At 38.6% G+C, this 19,669-nt stretch overlaps 2 protein-coding genes and 1 non-coding gene across 4 annotated transcripts in view; 1 reads left to right on the top strand and 2 right to left on the bottom strand.

Moving 5' to 3' along the window:
* Positions 1-128: 128 nt before the first annotated feature.
* On the bottom strand, positions 129-8,378 carry LOC145490171 (putative ATP-dependent RNA helicase DHX40). Its single transcript, XM_081469282.1, has 16 exons — positions 8,077-8,378; positions 7,365-7,528; positions 6,776-7,021; positions 5,946-6,144; positions 5,500-5,599; positions 5,255-5,341; positions 5,066-5,137; positions 4,673-4,783; positions 4,074-4,154; positions 3,220-3,492; positions 2,298-2,400; positions 2,081-2,190; positions 1,537-1,609; positions 699-785; positions 343-481; positions 129-250 (listed from the first exon to the last, which is right to left on the bottom strand). Exons 1-16 carry the CDS (start codon positions 8,366-8,368, stop codon positions 135-137), a joined length of 2,253 nt encoding a protein of 750 aa, XP_081325408.1. The 5' UTR covers positions 8,369-8,378; the 3' UTR covers positions 129-134.
* On the bottom strand, positions 1,304-1,379 carry Trnal-uaa (transfer RNA leucine (anticodon UAA)). The gene has a single exon. It is a non-coding gene; the product is annotated as a tRNA-Leu (tRNA).
* Positions 8,379-8,468: 90 nt separating the features above from the next.
* LOC145489109 (integrator complex subunit 1-like) overlaps positions 8,469-19,669 on the top strand; it is a 36,392-nt gene continuing 25,191 nt past the window's right edge. For both annotated transcript variants that reach the window (XM_081468015.1, XM_081468016.1), the window contains exons 1-15: positions 8,469-8,587; positions 9,803-9,835; positions 9,931-10,227; positions 11,085-11,281; positions 12,301-12,637; positions 13,356-13,440; positions 13,942-14,134; positions 14,633-14,778; positions 15,326-15,467; positions 15,761-15,798; positions 16,315-16,459; positions 16,587-16,698; positions 17,358-17,478; positions 18,330-18,407; positions 19,021-19,205. In XM_081468015.1, coding sequence (XP_081324141.1) covers positions 8,539-8,587; positions 9,803-9,835; positions 9,931-10,227; positions 11,085-11,281; positions 12,301-12,637; positions 13,356-13,440; positions 13,942-14,134; positions 14,633-14,778; positions 15,326-15,467; positions 15,761-15,798; positions 16,315-16,459; positions 16,587-16,698; positions 17,358-17,478; positions 18,330-18,407; positions 19,021-19,205 — 2,158 coding nt within the window. In that variant the 5' untranslated portion in view covers positions 8,469-8,538. The remainder of the gene's footprint in view (positions 8,588-9,802; positions 9,836-9,930; positions 10,228-11,084; positions 11,282-12,300; positions 12,638-13,355; positions 13,441-13,941; positions 14,135-14,632; positions 14,779-15,325; positions 15,468-15,760; positions 15,799-16,314; positions 16,460-16,586; positions 16,699-17,357; positions 17,479-18,329; positions 18,408-19,020; positions 19,206-19,669) is intronic.

The following is a 19,669-nucleotide window of genomic DNA, read 5'->3' as shown; positions in this document are numbered from 1 at the left end:
AGCACCTTTTGCATTGCACTTGATGCACATGATGCCGGGAGATCTGCTTGCTGCACGTGCCCTTCGGCATGGCGCTATCCACGTGCTGCCTGTCCTTATAAAAGCGTTTCACCTTCTCAGGCTTGTTACTCCAGTCACGTGTCCTGCTTTTGGTCACGTGCTCTTTTTCTCTCCATAAAGCGTTGCCTGGCAGCCGTAATAGAGTCTTCTGTGTTTCGCTTTGAAATTTTAACAACTTCAACGGAAGAATCTGAAACAAAATACGTAAAAGCTATTCTTCTAAACGAAAACAAAACATCTACAGCTGAACACGATAAACTGAAGCAACCGGTATAAACAAACCTGTTTGGTGTTGGTCAAGGTCACGTGAGTTCCCTTCATGACAACTGTCTGTTAGGTTCCCTTCAGCCCAGCCCGACAATGAATAACTGTCTACTTCATGTAACCTAGGCAGGAGGTCTCTCACCCAATCGTACCTTATCTACAGCGCAACAATGGGTAGAAAGAAAAAAAAAAATGACCCCAAGTATAACATGAACCCAATTTCAAGAAACTGGTTAATTTAAGTAACGTCCAGATAGCTAGAGCGAGATTTGAAATATGAAGAGCACAGTCTCTCAAAAAGAACTGAATGAAAAAAGGATAGCAGGTTAAATTTGTAAGACAAGATTCAGCGAGTATGGAAATAAATTACTGACCGGGCACACCGTTCTCACATAGATTTTTGAGGTCCATATGATATCATGAAATATTATCCACTCCAGCTGATCTTCACAACCAAACAACTACAGAAATTAAAACAATAATTTATCAAAAGTTAGAAGATCAATAAGGTTGTGCGCTAGCTCAGGAACAGGAATGTTCTTACTTGAAGAAACTATCGTAACATTTCGAAGTAACGGCTTCAGATTATCGCATTTGATTGACACGATGACCTTAAAGAAGTACCTCTTCTTGAGCATCAATAATCGCAGACTTCTAATTTATATTAAAAATAACCTGCATTGAGGGGTTTTAAATTTGGCTGGGAGAACGCTGCATACAGTAATTTTGTTCCCCTGTCTCATGGTCATCGTGGACCCACAAAACGTCGACGTTCAAATGCTGTTGTCTATAGTGGTCAAAGCACTTAGCTACACCTAACTAATTCACAGCCATGCCACTTAAACTGGAAGAAGTAAATATATCAACTCAACAAAATATGCTTAAAAATCCCAACTGACGGGAGGCAGGCCAGTCGGCTATTTATAAGCATGTCCGAGGAGTTGAACTAGGGTCTACCGAGAAACAACTCTAGCTAAGTGGTCAGCCGGAGCGGGACTTGAACCCGCGGCCTCCGGATTTTAAGTCCGGCGCCCTAACCGCTCGGCCACGCTGACACCTCAACGGGTTACCCGTCATTCAGTACACCCTTGGACTCTTTTTCCCTTTCTTCTCAAGCCTGTCCTGACTCCGCTTCCCCGATCAAAACGCTCTCTAAAGCACCCTGTGACAAGGTTACTCTCGGAATTCTGTAATATCGCCCGTGCTTCCCACCGTTGACGAAGGATGAATGTAAACTTGAGTGCCATGTCCATCCATCGTACGAAAGCTGTTTCCTGTGCTACTTCTATAAAAAGAGAGAAAAGCTACTGGTAGAAATCACAGCGAAGATAGCAAGATAGCAACAAAAACGACCCTCGGAGACCCAGGCGCAGCTAGTCGGGACGACGCGATATTTTCGGGCGACGCGATATTTTCGGGTGAAGGTTTGAGGTACATGTAAGTTATCGCTCGAAAATATCTCGTAGTTCCGACTAGCTACCGGTTGGGTCTCCGAGGATGTTCAAAAACGAACGTCAACATAGTATATCAGTAATCTTTTCCATGCCATTTTCTGGCCAGAGGCAGTTAAAAAGTTAAGTTAAAAACACCAGCCATTAGATTGCATGTGCTCTGATTGCGCTTTGGAAAACCAACAAAAAGATGATAAACGATTAGAAGTTCAAGGGAAAATAAGCGGTTTTTTCCCCCAAAAGAATGCCATTCAATTTCACGCCAACTTTAAATAAACCGTACATGTAAATCAAAGATGGCCTACTTTCGAGCCACATTGTAGAAATATCCGCTACAAAGTGCTCTCCTGAGCAGATCTTTCGAGTTTGTACTTGGTTTCTCGGTAACTTGCTTTGGCACAGCGTTCTTATTAATCTGGAAAATTAAAAGAACAAGTTTTACTGGAAACGCATTATCCACGTGATAGGCGGCTAATCCGTGGCTACCAAACTTGTATAGGGAAACCTGATTGTTACACTCACTTGTCTTTGTAAAATGGTTTCCAGTTGACGATGAATGTTGTGCGCCATTTTCAGCGCTCGCCAATGAATGTAATGTTCACGACACCAGCGCGGAGGCGAGGAGCTGCAGAAGGCAAAAGAGAAATGTGTTCTGTAAAATGGAAACCGTTCAGGAAGCTTGTTCAAAGATTCATTGCTTTCTCTGATTTAGCGCGGAAAGACGAAGCATTAAAGATTAGCCCCGAGGGCAACAGTGAGATTTGTTTCCCTGAGACCATCAATGTTTCCGGCGGGGCCACCCATTAGGTGTTTTTTATACTTCCCAACTCAAAAATAGAAAAAACTGCGAAAAAATTATTTGCTTGGCGACGGCTTAAAAATTGGCCGCGGTTTAAAGGTGCACGACCTGATCACGTGTGAGTCGCAAGTTCAAGTTACAAGTTTTTTTTTCCCTGAGGAGTTATTGAGTTTTGGTCGCCCAAGAGAGTTAGTGAGTTTTGACCCATGGCATGTGACACGTTCTCCTCCAATGGGAAAGCGTATTTGAATTGGGAGGAATAGCAATGCATTTTAAAACATTTTTATCTCGACTGTAAGTCCTTCCGCTTCCGACACACACCTGACGTATGAAACAATTCTGGTTACATTGCCTATCAGAACTCCACACAATCTTGTACAAAACTTGCCTAGTTCCAAGGCCGCAATATTTCGCCGATGCCAATCGTTTTAAGGTCACGCGGTCCGGTGCGAAAAGTGTGTGCCCCGGGCCGTTCGTCTCGGATATGTCACCGAAATCATCTGACCGTGAAGACCTGGGAGAAAGCCGCACAGGAACTACAGTAGGCAAGTACAAAACCAGAACTAGACTAAAAAAGAAGCCGGGTTTTTGACATTTCACGCTGCCAACAAATAAAGTTTGCTCTGTTTTTGTAATTAAACTAACCTTGAATGGCATTTTCTGTAGACATACAGAAGCGTGGCAAAGTCGTTTGTCCCGCCTGCTTGTTCCGCAAGATCCTTATGGGCCTTTGTAGCTGCTGATAAATTCTTTTTTCCCCCTGGAGTAACAAAAACATTTTCCACGGACAACATGGCAGCCACTGGAAGTACCAGGTCTGCACAATCAAGACTGGCCGAGAAAATAACAGTCCTGGAAAGCCCTGGAGAGAGCGGAAATTCTGTCATCTGGCGACCAAGGGAAGTGACATTGCCACCACTGAAAAATTAATTTATAAAAGCAGTTATGATTCAGATGGAGAAAATTAAATGTAGAAGAGGATATCCTCCATTTGGCACAAAAATATGCTCAGATATTTGTCTGCAGACATTATTTGTTCCGAGAAGCAAGCACTTTTCTGAGAGTGAAGCCTGAGGAACACTTTGAGCTTCAAGGAACAGATAATGTCCAGGGACAGATATCCTAGCATATTTTTGAAGTCAAATGGAGGCTATTGTGGTTATTATCCTTTAAATATTTTCCCCTGCACATGCACTTTTGAACATTGGGACATATCAATCAGATATTCCCCAGTTTTAGCTGGGGCATGTTACATAGATAGATAGATAGATAAACTTTATTTAAACACGATAATAATTAAAGCTAAAAGCTTGTGGGGTCGTGTACTTAAATTTAATTTTGCTAAAAATTTAAAATTACGATTAAAATGTTTCGATTACAATTCCTAGATTTACAATAATACAATGTTCAGTCACACGATGCATTTAAACCAATAATTGTATGTGAGCGAGAATGTTTGATGCATTGTAACTACTGTAAGTTGAAAAACAAAGGTTTACCTGTCTAATGCACCAAAGTAGTAAAGCTGCTTTAATGCCTCTAAAATCATTCTTTCTTCTGGTGGATCAATGTATTGAAAGCTAAAAAAAAACAACTGAATGTGTCAAATTAAAATCCTGCTCAGCATGGTATTACAAACAATAGATGACAATAAAATGGAAATATCAGGTGGGTTCTTCTCACTAGTGGGGGCACAGTGACCCCATGGTTAATGAGCTCGTCTATGGAATGAGCAGTCCAGGTTCAAGCCCTGTACATGCTGTTGCGTTCTTGGGCAAGACACTTTACTCTCACAGCATCCCTCTCCACTGAGGTGTATAAATGGGTATTGGTGAATTTAATGCTGGGGGTAACCCTGCAATGGACTAGCATATCCTATCCAGGGGGGAGTAGAAATACATATACTCCTAGTCACTTCATGCTACAGAAACTGGAGATAAGTGCCGGCCTGATGAGCCACTTGGCTTGTATACAGAGTTTACCCACCTCTTCTCACTAACAGCTTTGTGGTTTTATTCATGCTATGTATTGTTAACATGTACCTGATTTTGGTTTTGAAATAAATATAAATTGCTATAGACAATGCAAGTTTATATACCCTAACACATCATGTATTCCCATGGACTTCAGATAAAGTATCACATGACCCAAGCTTGTCCTCTGAATTTCAGGGACTGTTTCTTCTGTCATCGCCATCTCATAAACTTCCCTAAAAGAGGAAATGAAGGTAAAATAAGGAAGATAGTTTCATGTTTGGTTTCTTTCTGGTTTTTGAAAATTTTAAGTCAAACTAAGATGCTGTAAAGATAAACTAAGGATACTGGACATCAGCCATGGAGTTTTAATTTTTTGACTAGATGTTAGATAAGAATCTGAGATACAAGTAACAAACCAACAACTAACAGTATTCATGCATGAAAAAGAGATACATACACTTTAAACATATCCTCAATTTAGTAGTTAGATAAGTTTACTTTACATGCCATCTTACTTTGAATATAGTCGAAAGCACTTGCCAGGTGCAGTTCTACCAGCCCTTCCTGCCCTTTGAATAGCTTCAGACCTGGATGTGTTATAAAAGGAATCCAACAATTTTTTTATGACACACAGAATGTAGCTAAAGAGGAAAAAAATAAGCCCTGCTGCAGTTAACTATCTTTCAAAAATAACAGTTATGTACCTTGATATCAAAACAACATTGAGAGAGTCCAGTCTTGTGCGGGGATTGTGAGATAACTGTTTCACAAAACCACTATCCACTACATACCTGTAAGAAAATGATAAACTAAAGCAACATCATGGCGCAAGGGCCTTAGAATTATTAGATATGCAGTGATTGTAGAGGATCAGAAAGTAATATGTGCAGAAAGCTGTGTTTGATTCCTGAAAAAAGTTAATATGAAATAAATGTTCAGTGCTGTTTACCTGATCCCTTCAATGGTTAGTGATGTTGCCGCAATGTTTGTTGCCACCACTACTTTCCGCACAGAACGACTTGGAGGATCAAATACTCTTTTCTGTAGTTCTGAAATAATAAGGAAATTTCAATTAGTACTCATTACATGTAGATACTGTACTGTTGAAATTTTGAAACAAACAAAATAAATTAAATTAATAATAGAGTGAGAGTACATTCTTTCTTAGCCTGATACCAAATAACAGATGGGTAACAACAGACTGAGCATTGGTCCTTGCTCAATTTACTCCAGATCATGAAGTGCTAACACTCAAACTTGCCATGGCAGCTAATATTCAAATTGACAAACAAGCTTAGTGTTCCTCTTGCCCATTGTAACCACACCACAGATTCTTTAGAAACCAATTATTTTGTCCAAAGAGACTTAAAAACCATTGAGCTCAACCACACAAACCTGTCGTCATGGATCCATACAGAGGCAGAATCAACATGGCTTCTACGTCACTATAATGAACATCATGACTGTAATCTACTTTCTCTGCGGCTTCAAACAGCTTGTCACAAGCATGTTCAATTTCTTCCTGACCCGTTAGGAAAACTAGTATATCTCCTGCACGCTCCTCAAAATGGATTCTCATTACTGTCTCCACAGCCTACAAACAATTTATTATTAATAACCATTTAGTATTTAGAGTTTGCAATTGCCAGGCTATAAAATTACTAATTATGCAATCTATTTAAGGTTCAAGACCATACATTCTCTTGGGGAGCAAAGCATGGTGTCCCAATGGCTAGTTCGCTGAACTCCAGATCAAGTGGTTTGCCATGTTTGGGAAAATTTCTATCATAGTGTCACAGTGGCAGGACACATGAGTCTCAAGGTACATGTACCTCTCTCCACCAGGTGCACATGTATAAAGCATTAATGGCAAATTTAATGCTGTGATTGAAGTAACCTTGTGATGGATTAGCATCCTATCCAGAGAGTTGGGATATACTTGCAATCACTTACATGTAATACTGCAGAAAGCAAGATAAGCCCCAGCAGTATTGGATGCTTTTCTTCTTGTGCAGACTTTTTCATATAACAGGTTAGAGCATATTCTACTTATTCTTTTCAATTATTCAATTTAACACTAGAAAAAAACAAAATTTAAATGAGTTTTTTAACCTGTTTATTACTTTAGTTACTGTCTTTTTTGATGCTGTTAATGTAGAACGTATTGTACAGAACTTTACATTACATGTATATAACTAAACTATAATTTGCATTCAAAAACTCACCCTTTTCAAATAATTAGGAGTCTGCAAGTCCTTAACACCAACATAGTCCAAGAAAATATTCTTTACAGGATAGCAGCGACCAGGAATCTCAAAGACTGGACAGTCACCAAGGAATTCAGAGAACTTGTCATGATTTAACGTGGCTGACATGATGATAATCTTTGGAACTCTGGGAGGCTTATCTTTACTTACTGAACTTTTCTTGTTATTATGAAAAAGCTTCCTCACAAGTCCAAATAATATATCCTGTAGAACAAAGTGTAATAAAGAAAAGCATATCATTGACTGCCATGGAGGGAAAAAAAATACAGAATGTAGTTACTGTATGTACAGTACTGTCCATTCTACTGACATTTTAAAATTTAATTGCTGAATTAAGATACATACATGTACATACGTACACCTCTATTGTAGGGAAATTTGAATGAAGTCATACAAAGAATAAAAATGGGAGTTACCATGAAGAGTTTCAAACATCCATAACACTAATTATTATTGATAAAATGAAATCAAGATGAGAGGATCAAAATCCCATTTATATTGTATCTTCTAGTTAAATGTCTAAATGATTCACTTGCTTTACACTTACAGTGTCCAAACTTCTCTCATGAGCTTCATCTAAGATTATTACGCTGTACTTGCTGAGTGCAGAGTCATCAAGAAACTCTCGCAGGAGGCAGCCATCAGTCATGTACTTGATAAGGGTGTTATCGCTGGTGGTGTCATCAAAACGCACTTGATAACCAACAGTTTCTGGAAGTATGCACACGACAGTTGAATTTTTTTTTAAAGCACCCATTCCCTAGCCTGTTGTTGTAATTGACTTTCTTTCTAATAGACTGATTGACAAATGTATTGCTTTATTTATTCATTGACTCTGATCAATTAAACTCTTCCTATTCAAATTACTGAGTACTGATTGACAATCTGTTTCACACAATGCCTGTCCAATGTCTGTCTTTCTGTTTGTCTGGCATGTCCTTCCAACTGACTGACACCTTAATTGTGTCTTACTGCTTACTCTTCTTCATGCTGTACGAATGATTGTCTGTCTGTCTGTCTGTCTGCCTGCCTTTCTGACTGACTGACAGAATTGTTGATTCTTTGGACACCGGTCTTTTCTCACTGTTTCAGGCTAAATTAACAAATTTCTCAAACTGCCTCGTTCTTAAAGAGTTCTGGACTTAGTAATAACTCTTCGGTAGTTTTCTAGGGGCACCTGTACATGTGTCCCGAAACCTGCAGTGTCATATTAAATAAATTCTCACAGAACGTTTTAGTTGTCAAGAAAAAACCCTCACCTCCTAAATGACAATTCATTTCTTCCGAAACCCGCGTGGCTACAGAAATAGCCGCAATACGTCTTGGTTGAGTCACACCGATCATTTGTTTTCTGGATGTGTAACCAGCTTTATGGAGAAACTGCGGAAGTTGTGTGGTCTTCCCGCTTCCTGTCTCTCCTACAACGACCAAAAAATCATTTTCTTCCACTGCTTTTACTAATTTGCTTCTATACTCTCTTATCGGTAGCTCGAGCTTGCCGAATTTAGAGGAGTCTGAGGTCTTTTCTCTTGACTTCAACTTGTCCGCCATTTTGTTTACAAATATAGATACCGCTGTAAAGTTAGAATGACGGCTCTAGCTTTTCTCCCGCAATATGGAGCCTGGAAACTAATTTATCGCCATCAAAATGGCGGCGATGGTGGACAAATTTTTTGTTTTGTTGAAGCAGTGATTTACCGAATTCTTTTGCCCTTCTCAACATGAACAAAGGTGGACCTGGAGCAAGAAGGCCTAAACCAGGACCAAGGGGTGAGAGAATACTTATTTTGCCCAATCTGTCTCTAGATTTAGCACAGTGTGGCAGTGTAGCAACTTTTGGAGACTGAGATATAGGAACTGGAATGCTGCTTGATGTGAAATATTTATTTGTCTGCACTTATTTGTCCGGGCTGTGAGAAGTGTCTGAAGGGTGTTATATGTAGAGACTTCACCTTCGTCTTGGATATATGTAGGATCTTTGCATGATTGGCTTGTTTTGTTTGGTTTACACATGTAAGCTTATGTCGAATGTGTGGTATTTGGATCTTTCTTTTTAGTACCATTTACTTATTCTGGTTGGGTTTGGGCGAAGGAGAGTGACAAAGTGTTCTCCCTGGGGGGTTGCAGGGGGGGGAGACCCTTGTACATTAGTGATGGGGGTGTTTGTCGTAACGTTTAGGAGTTGAAAAAGGCCGTTTTGGTACCTCTTAGGGTCTGCAGCCTCGAAAGGTCCACAGTGAGAATTTTTGCAGTACCTTCAAGGGTATTGAGACAAAAAACAGGGTTCATACGGGTCCTGGAAAACCTGGAAAGTCCTGGAATTTTATTGTGGCATTTTCCAGGACTGGAAAGTCCTGGAAAAAGGCTACTAGTCCTGGAAAGTTCTGGAAATCTGTTAAACTCAAGTAAAACATATGAAATGCATGGCAGACAGTAAGGAGAATTACTTGTAACATTGAGATCTCGAGAGTGAAAGGGTTAATGTGAATTTGAGAGTCCTGGAAAAATCAATCTGAGTCCTGGAAAAGTCTTGGAAAAGTCCTAGCAATTTTTTCCTGGAAAGGGTACAAACCGTGAAAACATTTGACAGGAGGTAATGTGTTGTTGTAGAAAAAAATTCAAGTCACGTCCAGAAAGTATGTCCTTGGTACCTCTTAGGGGTTCTTTTCAGAATTTCTGTTGAGCACCCCAGTCGTTTTTATATAGGAGTTCCTGCTAGATTTGTTGTAGGTTAGCAGGTCTTTAACTACATGTATGGACTGACTGTTAGACAGCCAGAAATTTTCCTTGTATATACTTGCAAGGGAAAAGAAAACTTGAGTATTGTTTTTGAATGGGGCTGAGTTTCTAAAATAAACCAAAATACTTTAGTGAGTCATGTCTAGGTTATTCATGACATATATCAGTTCCAAGCTGACTTTATACTGTGCATGTACAATGTATGTTGTTGTTAACGTAACTTTTTTCTTATAATTTGCTGTGCAGGTCACCCACCACCTGGAGACTTTATTGCGCTTGGTAAGGTGTTTCACAATAATTATTATAATTGTAGAAATTTCATCCTGGAAGAAACCTCAATAAAGTTAAACTGTATGTTTTTGTTTTTTTAACAGGAAGTAGAGGCTCTAGAAATCCAGAAAGTGAGCTGAAACCCCTTCAGCCATTAAAACCTCTTCAGCCACTCAAACCACCGCAACCTCTACCTTCAAAGAAACCAGGAAGCTCATCCCTTTCTGATAGGAAGAGAGAGCCATCCAGTCCCCTGACTCCACTTGGTGCCCCTAAGAGACCCAAGTTGTCTTCTCCAACTTATCCTTCCCATTCCTTCAAGACTGGAGATGGAGAGAGCAGTAAGAGGTCTGGAACTAGTGCTCAGTCTCTAGCACATGGAGAAGTCACTCCTATTGAAGGTACATGATTTGTACACTTGCACAAGGATTTTGGATATAGAGTAAATTTGTGCACATGTCTTAGATGAAATGAAATGAAATGGATGTTGAAAAAACTGTTCAGTTTAATGTGCATGTAGCTCATAGATGGCAATACCAACATGTTGTTTAGTTTGAGTTAGAGTAGTACAATTTACACAGTTTTACTCTGCAACAAACACATCAACTAAATTAGGAAGAAAGAATAGAGACTGAGGCATCTACAAGCAATTAAGCATCATACTAAGGATACTCTAGCCTCTTCCAGGTTCTTGGTCAGTGGGGACAATCAAAAAAGTGGACGGGCAAGGAGCAGGGTCCTTTTCCCTCCCAGATCCCACTTGTCACCCATCCGCTTTTTCCATCATCCCTACTGACTTAGGGACTGAAACAGGCTAGGGATACTGCCGTAAATGAACTTAGAAACTGTGTAAATTAATAACATACAATATTTTGTCTAAATTTATATACACTGTAGGAATCCTAGCAGTGTGATATTGAACATATGAATGTTCACTTTAAGTAGAACAGATGTACCTATTTAGGCTCAATTCTTGCCCCTTTTGAGAGATTTCAGTTTTTGAAATGAAAAATTCCACATTGTACGGGGCTCCGTGTGTACATTTTGCTTCTCTGACTGGTCATCGTCATTCACAGACAAATTCAACACAAATTTAAATCCATCCATAGTATTATGAATCCAAATATTGCAGCTTCAACTGTGCTGTACAATTATTTTTATTACTTAAATATGTGACATCTTTTGAGTAGGGGAAGAAATGATTGCTCAAAGAGAAAAGATTGTTAACTCCAGCTAACATAGTTATCTGTAACTCTAGTGAGTCCATCCGAACTTGAGGATCAGATGCTTGATGCAGATGCCAGTGGCAACAAGTTAAGGGTTGATGCTCTTCTTCTGGGAGCAATAAAGAATCTTAAATCAAACAAAGCCAAACCTGATACCATCATGATCATGAATTTGATTTACTTGGCAAAGAGCAGACCTGAATTCTTCCTGTCTAACAGAGTTGTAGAGGTGAGTGAGGACTTGATTAGGTTATAATTACATGTGTAGACTGTTCTCTGTGTAGAATAAGATGCAATAATATAGGCTAGTTCAGAGGGTTTACAGGCTTTGCAGATCAGGACTCAAGGCTGAAACCTAACAAAATGTGTACATCATTGTGTGTAAAATTATGTGTATGTGGGGAAGCAAATGGTGGGTGACATGTTGCGGAAACCAGCATCTACCATCACTAGTCTAGCACAGTCTTCCAGTAAGAGAGTTAGAGAATGTAGGCCAAGGAACACCTGACAACACAATTTTGCAAAGGTGCATGTATAAAGATGATTGGGTATACATGGACGCAGCTGAAGAGGCTTGCCCAGGATAGGGGAAGCTGGATAGGCACCACTGATGGCATTCATGTATGATGTGACACTGTGTGAGTTGTCAAAAATCAGTCAATCAATCAGCATGGGCCAGATATGGATGTTTTACATTATCCATGTGACATTCCAAGAGAAACATTAGACAACAAATGGATACACTCAAGGCTATAGTCTAAAAAAAATTATGGGGAGCCCAAACATTCCTAACCATGAAATCCTGGGAACCCAGCACTTAAGCTTTTGTGAAAAAAGGAAGTTTTTCCAGTCGCCCAAAGGTATAAGTTAGTACATGTAGCCTGTGGCACCCAAGCACTTCTAGAGCACAGCCCTGACATTGTACACATCAAGGAAATCTTTGGAACAATTTGGATTGTAATATCATGTGTTAAATGCACTAGATTTTAATCTGCAATTGCTCTTGTTGGACTTCACAGGTTCATCAACATGTACTTGTACTTAGCCCAGTATTATTTGTGCCATGTAGTCTATCTGTTGGTTTGAAAGTCAATTTTAAATTTAATTTTAAGTTAAAGCTAACTATACCTTTACCTGTAGTAGTTTGTAACAATACTGTTAGTTAAAACTAAAATTTCCTCTGGGCTCGGTTATGTATACATGCACTAACAAGAAAAATGAATAGTGATTGATGTTGTTCTCTTGTAGGCACTCACAAGCATATTAAAACGTGAAGGAGGCTCCATGAACATCAAGCCTGCCAAGGGAGTGAATGCCTTGGTTCCCATGATGGCATGTAACATTCTGCTCTATGCCTACCAAGAAGAAGATGACTGGCCAGAGTCGTTTGTCAAAGTCTATGTTGAGGATGCACTGGGAGACAGAGTATGGGTTGATAATGAACATTGCCGAAGCTTTGTTGAGAATATATTGACGGCATTCGGGACCAAAACTGCACCACGAACATTGGCACGACAGCACAGTGATCCTGCAGGGAAGCAGGTGGCTTCTGAGCAGGCTACCTCTAGTGGAGCACAGGGTGCAGGTGGGCAATGATAAGTTTTGTTATTGTTCTTTATAGTTAAAGCCAGCTATATTAATAGAGCTATGGGAGGCACGGTGGCTGCATGGTTAGTGCGCTCATCCCCAGATCAAGCAGTCTGGATTCAACCATGGCTGGGGACATTCTGTTGTGTTCTTGGGCAAGACACTTAACTCTCACAGTGCTTCTCTCCACCCAGGTGTATAAATCATTACCGGCGAATTAAATGCTGGGAGTAACCCTTGTGGTGAACTAACATCCCATCCAGGGGGGAATAGAAATACTCCTAGTCGCTTCATGCTACGGAAACCAGGATAAGCTCCGGCCTCATGGGCCACTTGGCTCATATGCAGACTTTACCTGTAGAACTTCTGCATAAGTTAACAAATAAAAGTGACCCGGAAGAAATGATGCTACATGTACGGGCATGAATGTACATGTATTACAGTCAGGTATAAGCAGAACTGCTGGGTTAGAAAAGTTAGCCTCTGACTTCTTAACTACATAATACTTGTATAGTACACTGTCTGTGATTACAGTTGCATTCATAAGTATATTGTTTTCCTAGTTTTATCAAATTCATACCTTGTGTCTTTTTTTCTTTCTTTATCCCATAATCAAAGGGAAATAATAAAACAAATTTACAAAAAATGTAAACTAAAATTTACCACTATAACACAAATGAGCATTTTAAATAAATGCGTCTGTTTGTTTTTCGTAGTTCCAACGAAAGAGGAAGAAGAAGTTGTTGAGGAAATGGAAACATCCACTTCACTTGAGGAGGATAACATACCAGTGATTTCAAGGTGAAAATGTTGGAACCCAACCTTCAGGGTGATGGTCGTAAAACCTTTTACAAGTATAAGTAGTACATGTATACCTAGCAGGAGAGAAGTCTTCATCACTCTTGAATGAAACACCAAAGAGAGTTTAAAATACCTTAGTTGGTTTTATTATATGCCAACTAAGAGTATGGGTATTTTTTATGTCAAATCATGAAGTGTTTGGAAATCAAAGTCTGATGAAATAATGTTGGGAAAGTGTCTTTTTTTTTAAATTTAGAATGATTATCTCAAGTTGTTAATCAAAAAATAAAGCTAAGGAGAAAACAGAGAAATAAAAATCATAAAACATAATCTGAACACTTTTCTAGACACCATGAACTCAACAAATTGAGATAGACAATTCATGCAAGCATGTGGTCTGTAGCCTCAAATAATAAAAGTACACTCCGTACCAGAGGACATTGAGAACAGCAAGGAATTACTAGTATGTAATTTTTTTTTGTTTTCATGATGCAACTTAAGGTTCATGTCATCTTCTGTTGAGCACAATATCCAGACCTATATCCTTGAACTTGTTCACGACCAATTAACAAGACGTCAGCCACTGGACAGCATCACACGCAACTTGTTGAAACTGCTGACAGTCACATGTGGGTACAGTCAGATCAGACTGTCGGTTTCCCATAGGCTTGAGATGTGGCTTCAAAATCCCAAGGTAATTTGCGTGTTCATTTATTGCAACAGTAACATAAACATTTTGGTTATGATCTGCATCAAACTGGATTGCAAAAAAATGAAAAAATACATAAAATCTGTAGGTGTCCAATATTCACTTCTGAAAGTTTCCTTACTAGTTAGAATCCTGTGTTACTTGTGCAATTTTTTTTTCTTTAAATTGCGATTTTTTGTTTTGTATGAAATCTTCAGTGAATTTTCTAAGTTTTGCCAGAAGCATATCACCTTTGAGGTGATATACTTCTGGTTTTGCTTAGTACATATACATGATTGTACTCCATCTTGGATTTGTGTACTTGAACAGATGAACATTGAAATAAATACTATGAAATGTTTTGATTCTGAGAACTCATAGAATCAAAAATAAAGTGAAAATTGTTGAAGGCCATATTCATGACTTTTTCCCTAGTATTTTGGTCGTTAAAATTATGCTAGATAATTATCCATATCATACTTATTTCATTTAACTGTGTTGCAGCTGACTCGTCCAGCTCAGGAACTGCTCATGTCTCTTGCATTGAACTGTAACAGTCATAGTAGTGAGGATGTTGAAGTTATTAGTAACCTGATCAGAATGAGACTGAAGACCAAGCCTCTTGCTAACCATTACGTGAACTGTATCAAGTATGTTTTTTATTCTGCTATGATACAGGGCTGTCATTAAGTTTTTAGTCACCTGAAGCCTTATTCTCCACACCCGCAGCAAATTTGTTACTTTATGGGTGAATTCTATCAACAACAGGCAATTTCACCTGTAGCGTCAAGGGAAAATCAAGCATACTTAGTCGTAACAGGTGCTACGGGTTATGGCCCTTAATGACAGCCCTGTGATCTATTAATAAAAACAAGTATCACAAAGATCCTGTACAGTGCATTATTATAAATACACCTTCAAATGTTTTGATGCCATTTACTAGTTCATATACATGTAGTGTGATTCTCTAGGTGAGGATAGTTCAAAATAGGACTGTTGTTGATGACTTGCATTTACTACATTGTATAATCACACAACCTGAACTGAAGTCTTCAGAGTAGAGAGAAAAGCAACCTACGATCAGGTGTTCTTTATCTTTTTTTTTTTTTGCAGTGGGAGAAAGGAACGCGTACGGTTTTTAAAGAACACAAAATCAGTTTTTGTAATATTACTCTGATTTACTTCTTGTTTGCTCAGAGAATTGGTTAACCAGCACTCAGAGAATTTAGGAACAGTATTGAAGTATGTGATCTACAATGAACTGTCCAACAGTCGGAATCCAAACAATATGGTTCTGCTTGGAACTATATTCCAGAGCAACCAAGAAAGGGCAGCCAAGGTTTGTAAGAAGGTTTTGATTATAACTTCTAATTTGTACTAAAGTTAAAATAGGTTACCTTATACAGTTTGTAGCATTTTTGTCAGTGGTAGCGCTATACATTTGTACATGTAAATGTACAAATGGACATGTCTGTTTCATTGTAAGCCATAGCTGGTTGCGCTTATCGTAATTAATTGCACATTACACAGTCATGAAAGTACAGTTACTGTACTTTATTTTATCAGAAATTAATGTGTGAAAAGTTACTAACCAAATATAAATTAATATGTAATAATTATTTTACTTCACAGCTGCTGGCTATGGTGTTTCAAGACCTGCTGACAAACAAGTAAGTTACAATATTGTAGATGCTGTTAAATGCAGTTTAACGGAGTTAACAACAAAGAGCAAAAGTCCTACCTTTGCAGTTAGCAGTGTTTGGCTACATGTACATCTATGTGCTTTCCCCAAGATTCCACTTGGTCTTGGGCCAAAGAGTGTTGCACATGTAGCAGTTTGCATTTTACATGTAGTCAGCATTTCCTTGAGTCACACTATTTTTTGAATGGAGGGACTCTTCTCAGAGGTTGTTTCCCCTCCCCTGTCCCTTCCTCTCTTTCCACTGTTTTATCAGTTTTCCTCCCTTCCGCGTGGGGGCTCATGACTGGGTTGCCAGGATTTGCCAGCCATGGGAGCAGTCTCCATCTAGGAGCTGGCTGCCAATAGTGGAAGCTCCTGGATGTCTCAGGCACATCAATATAATATAACATCAATAATTAATTTTATTTATTTTAAATTGCACCTTTAAAAGCATTCTGATAAATCTCGTTCATCAGTGTTACTCATCTCAATTTGTTAATTTCAGGGATGACTACCTACGAGCATCACGTGCCCTATTGAGGGAAATTGTCAGAGCTCTGAGACATGATATGGACTTTGTTGCTCTATGCCGAGGGTTTATGAAGGAAAGAACTGAAAGTCAGTTTAGAGACCTTGATGCTTCCTTAAAGGTTAGCTATATTGTACATCATGTGTGCTGCTGTAAGTTTTAGTTTTAATTAAGCTACTTTAAGCTACAAGTACTCAGAATCACTTTGGAAAATATGCCATCACATGTACTGATTTGTTCATTTTCAGGATCGTATGCTGCTTTCCTTAGCAGATCTTATCACCATGGCAACTTTTCTTAGTATTACACCCAGCATTAAGGATGTATTTAACAGTGCATCTGCAAGAGGAGAAAAGAAAGGTACTATGTTCTCCTTACCTCACTCTGCAGTGCCTCTCTCCACCCAGGATAAATGCAAACCATGTCAAAAATATCTCCAAATTCAATATGTAATATTAATGAATGAGAATCTTATCCACTCACAGATGAAGTAATATTGCTCTTAAAAGACGATTTGCCGAGAAATAAGACTTTTTATTATATTAACGCCACTGAAATCACAGGTGAACATTCACACAAAAACATTATATCTTCACAGGTGAAAAGGTCACCATTGCTATAGTTACATAATAAATAGCGCATTTCACAGTGAAATGAAACGGTTTAATATTTTATTGGTGTTTATATAATACAAAATTTCTCTTTGAGTGTTGAAAAACATTTCACTTGTTCCCTGTACTCACTTGCAAAATATTTTTCAACACTAGCAGAGAGATTTCATGTCTCCGTGAGGCCATGTAATACTCTCTATATGTCTTGTTTGCAGATATCTCCAAATTCTCGATGACAGATTTTCAGAATGACATTCATTGTATAATATCATGATAAGACGTGACACGAAATTTAACCTCTAATGAGAATTTTTTTCAATCTTAACTTCATGCAGTCATTTATGAAGTTGGACTTTGTGTAATTTTTATATATTTATGAAATATCAATTGATAATGAATATTTCCCAGATTGGTCAGGACTTCAGGAATTTCAGAAGTCAGTGTCCACAATCCAGCGTGACGCTGTCTGGTGGTTACATATTGTTGTACCGAAAATGTTCAGTCCTAGTGGGAAAGATTTCTTGTCATGGTAAGAGGCTAACATCACTTTAAAGCAGTTTTTTGACTACTGTTGACTTCTTCTACCACATTGCTAAGCAAGCCCAGATACTTAATTTGTCTACATGCTTTTTTTAGTATTTCACCACCATTGTCATTGTTCCCAAATTGCTATCATTACCATAAAACAGGCACACAAATTTATGATCTTTTTCTTGGAAATACTATTAGACGTTTTATATTTTTAGAAATTGTATTTAGCAGGGCCCCTCTGGATACCAGCCACTGTGCTGAATGGGCCACCCTGCATAAATAAAGTTTTACCTACCTACCTACCTACCACTGACTTACATGTAATAAATTATTGCATTGATTACACATGTAGATCTGTTTTGTTGTGGTTTTTTATAGCTCACATTTTAATCTCAAGCTATACATTGTAGTGTATGTAGATCCAGTCACAATAAAGTTTCCTTCATACATGAGAATAAGTCTGCTACATGGTGTGATCATTCTAGACTGATGTTTGTGACACCAGCAACATTTATTTAACCATAGTTAATGGAGGGGAATGGTTATGAAACCCGACAAAGTTCTTTGTTATATGTTTTGTTCACTTTTTTGGCCTTGACTGTGCACAAAACACAATAGTTGTTTACTTTGTACTGAGAAACCAACCTATAGAAACGTGTTGGTTACGTGATTCATGCATAGTGTATGAGCGCAAAACAAAAAATTGTGCATGGTGGTGGACCTTCCAGCATAAATCTTGGCATCTTTGTTTGCTCCTTTGATGTTTGCCAGGTTTCATAACCAGTTCCCTCTATTAACTATGATTTAACTGCTACACAAATGTAACAATGAATGTGTTCTTTCTTAAAGCATGAATAAAGTGCTTTTCCTGGATCCAGCAGACAACTACGTGGGAAAAGACAACTGGCCCCCAGAGAATGACAGAAGGTGACAAATACTTCTAATCAGTCTATATCATCAGTAAAACAATATAAATATCTTAATTGACCACTCCCCCAATGGGGCTTTTCAGGGCCAACGAAACCAAATGATGAAACAAATAATGCAAATGAACATAACATAGTTAAAAACCCCAACTGGCAGGAGGCAGACCAGTTGACTATTTACAAGCATGACCAAGGAGTTGAACTGTAGTCTACCGAGGAATAAACATATACATGTATAATCCTGTAAAAGTCATAAACAAGAGATGCACTGTACATGTAAGATAAATACTGCTTTTATTATGTGAAACATTGACAGGGATGTGCAGCAGTATTATTTTGTAATCTTGGTACAGCTGTACTGTAGCTAATTTTTTTCGCATCCTGGGTAGGAGCATTGCATGACAACCCATTGCAAATAATAGCTGCAAAGAAGATTAGCCACAGCAAGTATTTTGTGTTCTATTCCTCCTGGAAGTTAATTTGGCATCAAGCTTAATGCTTCTGGATGAATTTTTTTTGTTTAGGGTTAACTGTGGCAAGATATATATGTTTGTTAATTATTTTTATGTAGAGCATTTGCTAATCCAGACCTTGTTGTTTTGTTTCTTTATTAGTTTGTTGTTGAGTATCATCAGTGAAGTTCCTGTACAAGAGGATACACTAATGAGGACTATCATAATCGGCCTGTCTAATGAGCTGCCGCTAACTGCACCAGAAACACTTGAAATAGCAGATTCCTTGGTGCGGAGAGTGGCAGCCATCAAGACTCCTTCTCCATGGATACAAAGCTCCCAATCAGGTCTGTAAGGCTGCCCACTCAAGTGTTACTAAAACTAAGCTCGACTTAACAAACTCTGTCCATGTACTTCTAAATTCTTCCTGTGTTGTAGGAAAGTCTCCGATTCAACCTAAAAGGTAGAGTCTCTGGTTGGTTGTAGCCTGCAAACACAGATGGATTTCTAGCTTTTGTTTCACTCTGCCGACAAACCTGTCTGCATCTGCAGGCTAAGTTGGTTGTTACTCTGTGTGCAAACATTTGACAGAGTACCAAAAACAGCTTGAGACATCACCTGTTTGGAATTTTGGGGGTCAAATAAATTCAGATCTCTCTCATGTATGGAATACATGAATAAATACATGAACAATTAACATAAATACATGAACAATTATAGTTAACTTAGGCTTCCCAAGATCTCAATAAAGGGATCCTGCTGGGCTAGTATCAAGACCTCTCAATCTCTAGCTATTGAAAGTCACCATTAA

The sequence above is a fragment of the Orbicella franksi genome, chromosome 6 (genome assembly GCF_964199315.1).
Source record: "Orbicella franksi chromosome 6, jaOrbFran1.1, whole genome shotgun sequence".
Lineage (NCBI taxonomy): Eukaryota > Metazoa > Cnidaria > Anthozoa > Scleractinia > Merulinidae > Orbicella > Orbicella franksi.
Note: the sequence above shows the minus strand (reverse complement) of the source record. Positions and strands in the feature narration are given on the sequence as shown.

Excerpts from the sequence above, each read along its gene's own strand:
- LOC145490171 (XM_081469282.1), bottom strand. The coding sequence starts at position 8,368 with ATGGCGGACAAGTTGAAGTCAAGAGAAAAGACCTCAGACTCCTCTAAA. Across the intron at positions 7,022-7,364 it reads ATGAGAGAAGTTTGGACACT|GATATATTATTTGGACTTGT; the intron begins GTAAGTGTAAAG and ends TTTGTTCTACAG. Across the intron at positions 786-1,536 it reads ACATTCATCCTTCGTCAACG|TTGTTTGGTTGTGAAGATCA; the intron begins GTGGGAAGCACG and ends TAATTTCTGTAG.